Source organism: Phaethon lepturus, unplaced genomic scaffold (assembly GCF_000687285.1).
Source record: "Phaethon lepturus isolate BGI_N335 unplaced genomic scaffold, ASM68728v1 scaffold5989, whole genome shotgun sequence".
NCBI classification, from domain to species: domain Eukaryota; kingdom Metazoa; phylum Chordata; class Aves; order Phaethontiformes; family Phaethontidae; genus Phaethon; species Phaethon lepturus.
Window position 1 is genome coordinate 20,265 of NW_010561150.1, and position 9,397 is coordinate 29,661.

Consider the following 9,397-nt stretch of genomic DNA (forward strand, 5'->3'; position numbering starts at 1 on the left):
AGATCATCCATGAAAGACTGGTGATTACATTCACCTCCAATGGATTAACCTGGTACAGTTTATGTTTGTGTCATTCATGGACTGGACGTGTAGATACGGAAGGCATAACAGTCCTTGGAAAGCATGCTGCAGTATTCAGCTATGTGCAAATTTCTCATGGAGAGTTCTGTATATTGTGAAGGAATAGGAAATGTTGAAGCTGAGATCTGTTAAGATGCCTAAGAGAACAGTGTTGCCTTTGAGGTGCTTGGGTTTGATAGTGACATTTGTACTCAAGCAGAATGTTTGCTTACTATGAAACATTTTGTTCAAATAAGGAGAGTAAATTGGTCCCCTAGGTAATACAGAATCCAAGTAGTGCTCATTTCAGTGAAAGGACCCAGGAAAAAGAACAAAGGATATTTGTTGAGACAGAATAACAGATGCAATTACCTATTTTTTACAAAGTTGTCATGTCAGATTTATAATTTTACATACATTCTCTTTTGAAAAGAAGTTGCAATGATTAGACACATTATTTTCTTACTGTGCTCAGAATGAAGCTGCCAGTTTTAGGACAGATTTCCTTGTCACAACTGCCTTTAAAAGAAACACATCACCAACTGTTGTACAAATGTATACTATCATAAAGTTTTAAATTTATATGTGTGCAAGGTGAAACCCAATTTCTTTTCACAACATACTAGTCATAGCTTTGAACCTTTTGGTAATTATATAGGATGTTTCGTTTTGTTCTGTTTAGTCCAGCAGATCTCTCTTACAGAGAAATGATAATAAAAAAGGGGTTCAAGATCTCAAGAGAGGTTTGAGAACTTTGCATTTCCTATAAAATTCAAAATTTTCAACAAATGAGTGTTTGTATATTGCCTGGCCAAACTAGTAAAAAATAAATTGCTTTGCTTGTTTTGTGATTTCCCCAGATTTTCTGTGTCTCTAGTGAAGAGTTGGAAATGTCAGTTTTTCTGGGGAATGGCACCAGCTGAGACCCAGCTGATTGTATGCACTTTGTGCCTTCTCAGGTGGCTTTGCTTTATTGATTTGGTGTTGGAGAAGTCCAGATGCTAATGCTCTTAATGATCAGCCATTCTTTCTGACTTTTGGTAACAAGTATTCTCATGCAGTTAATATTAAAGAGAACTTTGTGCTCTACATCTGTTATTTCAAAATTCCCATTTTTGAATTCCCCTAGTCTCAAGTAAGTAGTACATTGTCTCCCTTTTTTACTCCCTACAATCTTTTCTCCTACTTCCAGGGCCCCATGATGCAAAATGTCATTTTGCCGGTCTTCAGTTCCAGTGACAACTTTAATTTTAGTGATTTTAATGGGCTTTTCAAATACAATCCCATAGAAGTCTCCAGTAGAAGGTGCTTTGCCCCAGAAGTACTCATCAATGCTGCTATAAGCCTTACTTGCCTCATAGTTTTCAAATACATTCATGTTGGTGTGCAAGTTTGCAGGTGGGTTGTCAGGGATATCAAACGATTCCTCTTCAAAATCGTCATCCTTTAGCTTGTTTTCAGCTCCTTTGTAAGATGAGTAGTATCCCATGTGCTGGAACAGAGATGGCTTAAAACGTATCACTTCCTTTTGGGCTAACAGCCCACGAAAGTGGATGAGCAGCCAATCGCAAGGCATTTCTTGGTAGAACATCAACAAAAAATGGGCCAGACGTGGGAGGTCATGGGAATGGTAAAGCTTTCCAATGTACCCCAGTTTGGAGAATTCCAAAGTTACCCAGTAGGATCCTTCTCGTGAGGTAATTACTTTCTTAACAGCAGTCAAAAAATTCTTTGAGCAGCGGACATCATCTTCTAGCATCACATAATAGTCAGAAAGATTAGCACAGAAGTTAAGAAGGAAAGCATAATCTACATTTTGTTTGGATCGAAATTTCACACGGTCCTCAGGGTCATTGTAATTTCTCTTGAGGCCATCCAGTACAGGATAATACTCCTCAGGGACATGAATAACTATTAATCTGCCCGCAATTATGTGATGTGCAAATTTCTGTGAAATATCCTGGACCATCCCTTCACACCAGCCTGCGTCAAAATCTGCCAGCTGCACTACCACTGCAATTTCTTTGAGTTCCTCATAACTTGACTGCTCAAATATGGACTTGATGGTCTCAAGCAAGTAGTTTCCCTTTTTCCGTTTCACAGAGGATAGCCCAATTGTAAGATATCCTGTACAAAAGACAATTCAAACAAAAACTAAGTATCTGATTTTGGAAACCATTTCACCACAAAGCTACCCTCCAGAGTTCCCGTTATATTAAATAAATCTTTTGAATGGTGAAGATTGGGAAATTTGGTACGTGAGCTTATTAAGCTGCATGCAACAAAGAAGGCTTATTACCCTTTCATGAAAGAAGAATTGTATTGCAAGCAAATAGACATATGGAGACTATTGCATTAAACATTCACTTGTTAACTGCAAGGAATGGCATGTAGTGGACAAAAGCCAAAGCAATGTACACGCATATGCCTGGTAGACCATGATAAGGCTGTAAAATCTGCTAAAAGAAAGGGGATTATGAGATATGATTCACACAATATTTTTAAGGCAAGGAATTATGAAATGCAACACAAAAAAGGGAGCTATAAATTAATTGCCAAACTTTATAATTCTAAGCACTCTACAAGACTAGTTACACTTTTGCATAACTTTACAGTTCTATGAATGTTGCATGGATAATTTTTTTCTGCATGTTCATTTTTAACTGAATTTGTCCAATTTTTCCTTGCTAATACTTCTTCTTTTAACTCTCTTTCAGGACTCATTGAGCATTTTACAGGGAACTCCCTCTTGCAATATGTAATTTATATATTATTTTAAAGTAGAAGAGAACTTACAACTGCATACCTGTGCTTCTGTAAATAATTTTTAATGCTGTTACATCTTTCTAGGGAGAGATGTATCTTAAATATAAGGGAAGAATTTTCATCTTTGCTCTTTCGGAGTCAATGCCACTGCATTTTTACCAGCAGTCCAAATCATTTTTTTCAGATAGTTGCTAATATAGCTCCATTTTTCTAACTTGTGTTGTAAAAAATGTTAAGACTTTATAATTGACAGGGTGTACTTTAGTTGAACCTACCCCAACTTTCTTAAAATGTTGTGGACTGTAAAAGACTGCTCTGATAAAGTGATTCAGAGTTTCCCTTGAGGCTTAAGTCTGCTCAAAATGCAGTTGTACAGTGAAGTACAACCCCCAGAAGCCATTTACGCTGTCTACAGAGCCCCAAATTTCTAAAATCTAATTTGAACAAACTTTACTTTATAGCTTTCTATTAAGATCAACAACTCACAGATGATTGTATTTTACCTTCTGTGGTTGGACTTCTGAGCCTTGTTTATGTTTGTGAAATGATTGATTTGGAACCCAGAGGACACCTGTCTAAAAGCTAGGTATGGCCATATTTCATTTTGAGATGAAAGTCCTGAACCCTGCCTGAAGTCAGAATAACTAGCTAGTCCATCTGCAGATGGCTGTGAGAGGAATCCTACTTTACTGTCCCCAATATAACACAATTGTCCTCCGTTATGACAGCTAGAGGAACAGGGAGATCCATGCACAGTTGCTGGACTGGCAGAACAGGGGACTTGATGGGTGTATCTATGTGATCCCAAGCATATCTTAGGCTGGATTTACTGTTTATACAGACAGAGGCTGACAGGATGGTCTCAGAGGGTGGTTACAGAGCACCACCAGCATGTGCCTTGCTCATGCTTTCTAAATCAACTCCCTCTGGCCTGGGGGGAGATCCACAAAAATATGCTTGCACAGACCAACCAGGGGCTGCCTGCAGGGCGACTACAAGTCAGGCATTTGGTCAGAAGGTAACCAGGCTCTGGGGCAGCCACTGCTAGGACTGAAGTAGCAGCTGCCCAGGAACTGCCCATGCACAGGGAGATAGCTGTCCCACTAACTCTCTGAGATTGTCACTGCTTAACTCAGCCCCTCTTGCCTAGAAATACCACAGGGACTATATGGATTTCACCCATTTTTAAATTAACTCATTTCATAACATTCAGATCGCAGTTACTTACTTTTCCTTGGCAAAGGCGTGCCAGCTAGGTAGCGATAGGAAATGTTTATAGATCCTGAGAAATTAGACAAATCTTTAAAAGTGTGAACATAACGCTCTGGGTTGAGCTGGTGCGTGGCTGTTTCTCTTATTAATTGCTTGTCCCCTTCCTATTAGTGAGAAAACAAAAAGAATAGGAGAGGGAGAGAGACAGAGAGAAACACATTTGTGAATGCCAGCCAGAGAGGAAACACAGACAGGCAGGTTTCCAAGAATAACATTTTCCAGTGTCAGCTTTCGTGAATGCATGTAGATGTCACCTCATTTTTTTAAAAACCCAGTACTGAATGTCATACATTTTTGGTTACGGAAAATCTACCATAACCCTTCAGATTACGGTAACAGGAAAAAGAAAAAAAAAATGTGGACAAAAACTCTGGAAAGGTTGCAAACAGTAAATTATTGCCAAAAATTGATGTGGTATTCAAAATAGGGATAAGATAGCATCAGTCAGCAACAGATGAGATAATTTTCATAGATGGAGATTTTTTGAAAATGTTTTCAATGATTAAAAAAACCACCAAAACTGTTGCAAAGGAAAGATGAAACTAGATCCTGGTATCTGGTTCATTTTGCCATTTTTCTTAGTAACTCCAACTCAAATTCGTGATAAGAAGAAATGCATGTGATCATCCAGACAGCCAAAGCTTTCTCTGGATTTGGTGAACACCATTTGGTGGTATTGAAAAAAAGCAAATTTATCACCATGCCTCTTCTTCCTGCCTCCTTCTCCTGTCTTTTTCTTCCAAGAGGCTTCTCGAACCATAGTAAAGTCACACAAGAGAAGGAATAGCTTCATCAGCAGTGCCCTATCCATAAGCTCAGTTATGGATAAGCTCAGCTGGGTCTCAGGGAAAACCTGTTCCTCAGTCCATAAGAAAAGGGAAAATATCTAACAGGTTGTAATGTCATGATACTGAATTTAAAGGTAGGAATGCTTATTTAATTTACACTGCTTGATTCTAGTCTGAAGAGAGGCCAGTATATGAACGAATTAATTTCTTCTGATATATACAGTATGTTAACACACTGAAAACTTCCTGATGTGTCATTAAATGGGAGCATTGTGCTACAGTAGTACTGCAGCTAATAAGAACAACCACAGAAAGAGTAAACAGCACTCATATTTAATGATATAAATATTAAAAAAGGTGTAAAAGATGTATTTTAGAGCACAAAGAAATATTTCTGTAAACTAACCATTTTAAGTTCATTATTTTTTCATAGAAGTAGTAAATAATCCACTTCTGAGCTTAGGAAAGATCTTTGATGGATATCCAGGGCTGTCTACCTGCACTGATATGCTCTCTTGATCTGCAATGTCTCTCCAGTAATTTCTTTCTAGTGCTGCTACACTACTTTGCATTTGCTCATAAGTTATGAAAGGAAGGCTTATGTTGATCAGATTCCAGATTAAAATGTAATTCAGTGGACTAGGAAAAGAATGCACCAAAACTTCAGGAGATTTTCATGAAAACTGTCAAATTGGGAAAAAAAAAGTTGGCTAGTCCAAAAACTTTCTTTTTTTAAATCCAACCTTTCTTTAAAGTCAAAACATCATGTGTTATTGGTTCCGGAATGGAGCAACAAAATTCTTCATTTCATAAGGTTTTGGAATGGAAACCCATGCTACTGAGGTTTTTCTACATAAAAAGTTTCAAAATGTTTAGAAATAGAGAATGTCAGGACAAAATGTTATGGTTTTAACAAGAAAAATATTTGAACTGACCACAAAAATTTTCTTTTTTTTTTTTTCTCTTTAAGAAAAGCCTTTTGTGCCTAACAATGGTTTTGGGTTTTGTTTTGTTGTTTTTTTTTTAATTATTGTTTTTTCATTCCTTTGTTGGATTGAAAACAAAACTGAAATATGGATTTTTCCAGAAATTTAAAATCTCGTTCTTCTACCTCTGACTAATATGCAGAAATCAGTGAAACTGAAGAGCCTGGTTAACCTCTCTTTAGCTGTCGTCTTTATTTTTTCTCGGATGGTTCTGTTTTTCATCTATTAACTAACTCCTAACTTACATTCCAGTGTTTGCTGGAGCTTGGGAGGTTCCTGTAGGTGCCAGGGAAAGAAGTGCCAGAAGTTCTCAATTCTTTATAGAGATACTCTGCTCTGCTGAGGATGTTGTGAAAGCTATTGTTTTCATAGTGCCCAAAATAATGATTAGTACCCATAGAAGAGTTCAGAAGGCATGCTTCACTTACAATTTACTTACAACTGAGAATATGTATAAAAAATTGCTGTATTTGTTGTGATATCTGGTTATATTAATTCAGTATGTCTTCAAAATATTTGATCAGATGTGGTTCACACACTGCAGATGAAGCAGCTTAAACTGCTCTGCTGAGACACAGGCGTCAGCGCTCTATACCCCCTATCAAATGTACTTAAGCAATTTTCCCAGGTGGGTCCTTACTTTCCATTTCCACAGTAAATGCCCTGCAGAAAACAGTGAAGGGATTCTTTGGACATGTGAGAGTCTCCGAGCAAAAAGGAAAAGTTCTCCTCTCCCTTCTTGAGATGTGCCACAATGAATCGCACTTTGACACTCTAATGCCCTGAAAAAGGCCACTCATCACAGCTTACATCTGGTGAAAGAGGTACCAGCCCTGCATTCCCTTGCACAGCCTCGTGCCTGAGACTGGGAAGAGAAACTCAGGGTCGGTTACCTTCCTCTATCAATTACCTCCAGGAGATACTCCAGTAGGAGACTTGCTACAGTTCAAAAGTCAGAGGGCCTTCATGGCTCTGAGGACTTTCAAATTCCCATCGCCTTGGGGGAACTGGTTAGCCTGATGTCCTTGAAAGCTATCCCCAAGTGTATCTCTCTTCACTACCAACACTGAAACTGCTCATCTTTTACCTCAGCAGAGAAGACACACCAGACAAGTTAACGGAGCTGTCAAACATGGTCAGGAAAGTTGAAATTAGAAATAAATAAATAAACTAAAAAGTCAACAGCCTAACACATTTGAAAAACGCTTCACGGACCATAAAGGTACCAAGGGATCTGGGAGAACTGTCAGGAGACTTGGCAAGGAGCCACATGAATGCAAACACGCCAGAACTTTGATGAGAGAATCAATGCAAGAGAGTGAATTTCTAAAAAAGGGTGAAAAAAGAGCAAATTAAGAATAAGACATGGAGCCATCTGGGGAGCTGGCAAATAGGACAGGAAAAGATTTCAAAAACAAACCAAGAGGAACACCATTAGCAGTGATAATAAAAGCACTTTTAGAAACATCTGGGGGGACTTTGAAGCAATTAGTGAATGGAGAAGAAGCATCAGGGAAAGTACCACTGGGAAAAAAAAAAAGTGATAAGCCAGGTCAAATTTGTTCACAACCAAGAAATGATGAATAAATAAAGCATAGTGCAAACCCTTAGTGCAAGTACTGTTAGAGAAAGCAATATGTCTGTAAAGGAGCAACATGCTAGAAGCATGGGATATTGTTTCAACGGTTTAAAAATACTAGCATAGTCTTAATAATACTGTAAGTATTTACAATATTGTTATAAGTAATAAGTAAAATATTTTAAGTTAAAATCACTAGCAAGTTATCTATTGTTCTGATAAATTACTGTAAGGATTTTACTATTTGTGTATTGCATTTTTTTCATACTGTGATTTTTTTTTCAGATCCAACTGAGATTAGACTTCATCTTTCAGAATATTGGAAAACCCATACTGTCCCAGTTTGCTGAATCAGACAAAGGGAGGCACAGAGGATCAGAAAGACACTCTAGTTCAATTCAACTTTAAGAAAGAGGGCTGTCTAATGATATCACAATGTTACATATTCTGTTCAGTCATTTTACTATTTGCAAGATCCAGTTATTAAGCTATCATGTTCTTTTGCTGGGCTCAGTCCAACATCTGAAGAACTGGAAATTCAATCCATTCATCAAGTCTTCAGGGCTTACTTGGCATTCAGCACTGAGACACTCATGGGTTACATATAAACTGCAGAGTTATGTTACATTGTTGGTAGTTCACTTGTTGAAATTCCTAACACAAATGTTTCCATAAATCTTTTTCACAGCCATAAACTTACACTAGGTACCATTTATGTCTAATTGTTAATGCTGTAGCACTGAACCCACCAGAATCAAATCAGAGATATGGAAAGTGAGAACAACAAAAAATAAAAGCACTAAACAGAAATTATTCATGCAAGGACCTTGAAATACTTGGAAGTAGTGTAAGTTCTCTTCTATAATTGTATTTCTATAATATTTTTTAATACAGTATTCACAGGTGAGATTTGCAGTATGGACTGAAAAGGAGCTCCTAGCTTACATGAATATTTCAGATGTAGGCAACTTTCAACATTAAAATTGAGGGAAATATGGAAAATACAGGGGACTCAACGGAAGATACCTGAAGGACGTTTTGCTACATTCATTATCTCCTATGCTTCCAATAAACAATGACATATTTACTTCTGTGAAAAGGACTATTAGGGTCTGACACACCCTGTGTGCAGTATATATTGATAAGATGACTTCATCATAAAGGACACATTTTGAGGATACTTCACCGTTAATGGTACACTAACAGGGGAAATGGCAGGAGTTATGAACTTTACTGCTTAACTAGGGATGTGTCCTGTTCTGTTGTTCCAGGATCACTTCTTCCATCTAAGAAACTTACCAAAACATAACCATCTTCAATGTACAAGTTCATGAAGAGCAAGCAAATGACAAGGACTCCTAAGAATGACACTGCTGATCGTTTCCGCAAGCATCTCATTTTATCAAAATATTTCAAGCTGTGTCTCATGTGAAGAAAGGCATATAGTAGTGTCACCTATGAAGGAAAACCACAGTATTACAAGAACTGTCCATGCAAGAAACATGATAGCAAAACAACTTACCTTCAGATGTATCAAATCCCTTCAAACATGCATAGACTATACCCTTGAAGGTGGAATTAAATTAATTTAATCATTGTCATCTTCAAGTTTAATATACAACCTTAACTATAATTTAAGATTCCATATTTTTTTGTCACTAGAGAAAAAAGCACACTTTGTCCTACCCATTTTAGGCTGGAATTATGAGGTCACTGTGGCAGGGGTACATCAGCAGTTCAGTTTCCCATGTATAACTGTCAGATCCCAACTTGGTGGCGAGAGATGATGTTGTACGTTGTTTCCCCATGTACCACTGTCTCCCTCCAAAGACAGCTCAGGACAACAGGCAATGAAGAAGCTATTGCATGACTGAGTATCCTACCTGTCCTACACAGGTAGGGTAGGTAGGATACTATACACATGTATATGTTTGAACAAGATCTGG

At 37.7% G+C, this 9,397-nt stretch overlaps 1 protein-coding gene across 1 annotated transcript; it reads right to left on the reverse strand.

The window, feature by feature from the left end:
- Positions 1–1,030: 1,030 nt before the first annotated feature.
- On the reverse strand, positions 1,031–8,879 carry MGAT4C (MGAT4 family, member C). The gene is made up of 3 exons (XM_010293895.1): positions 8,751–8,879; positions 4,055–4,202; positions 1,031–2,187 (listed from the first exon to the last, which is right to left on the reverse strand). The coding sequence occupies exons 1-3, from the start codon at positions 8,877–8,879 to the stop codon at positions 1,031–1,033; spliced, it is 1,434 nt and encodes a 477-aa protein (XP_010292197.1).
- Positions 8,880–9,397: the final 518 nt, after the last annotated feature.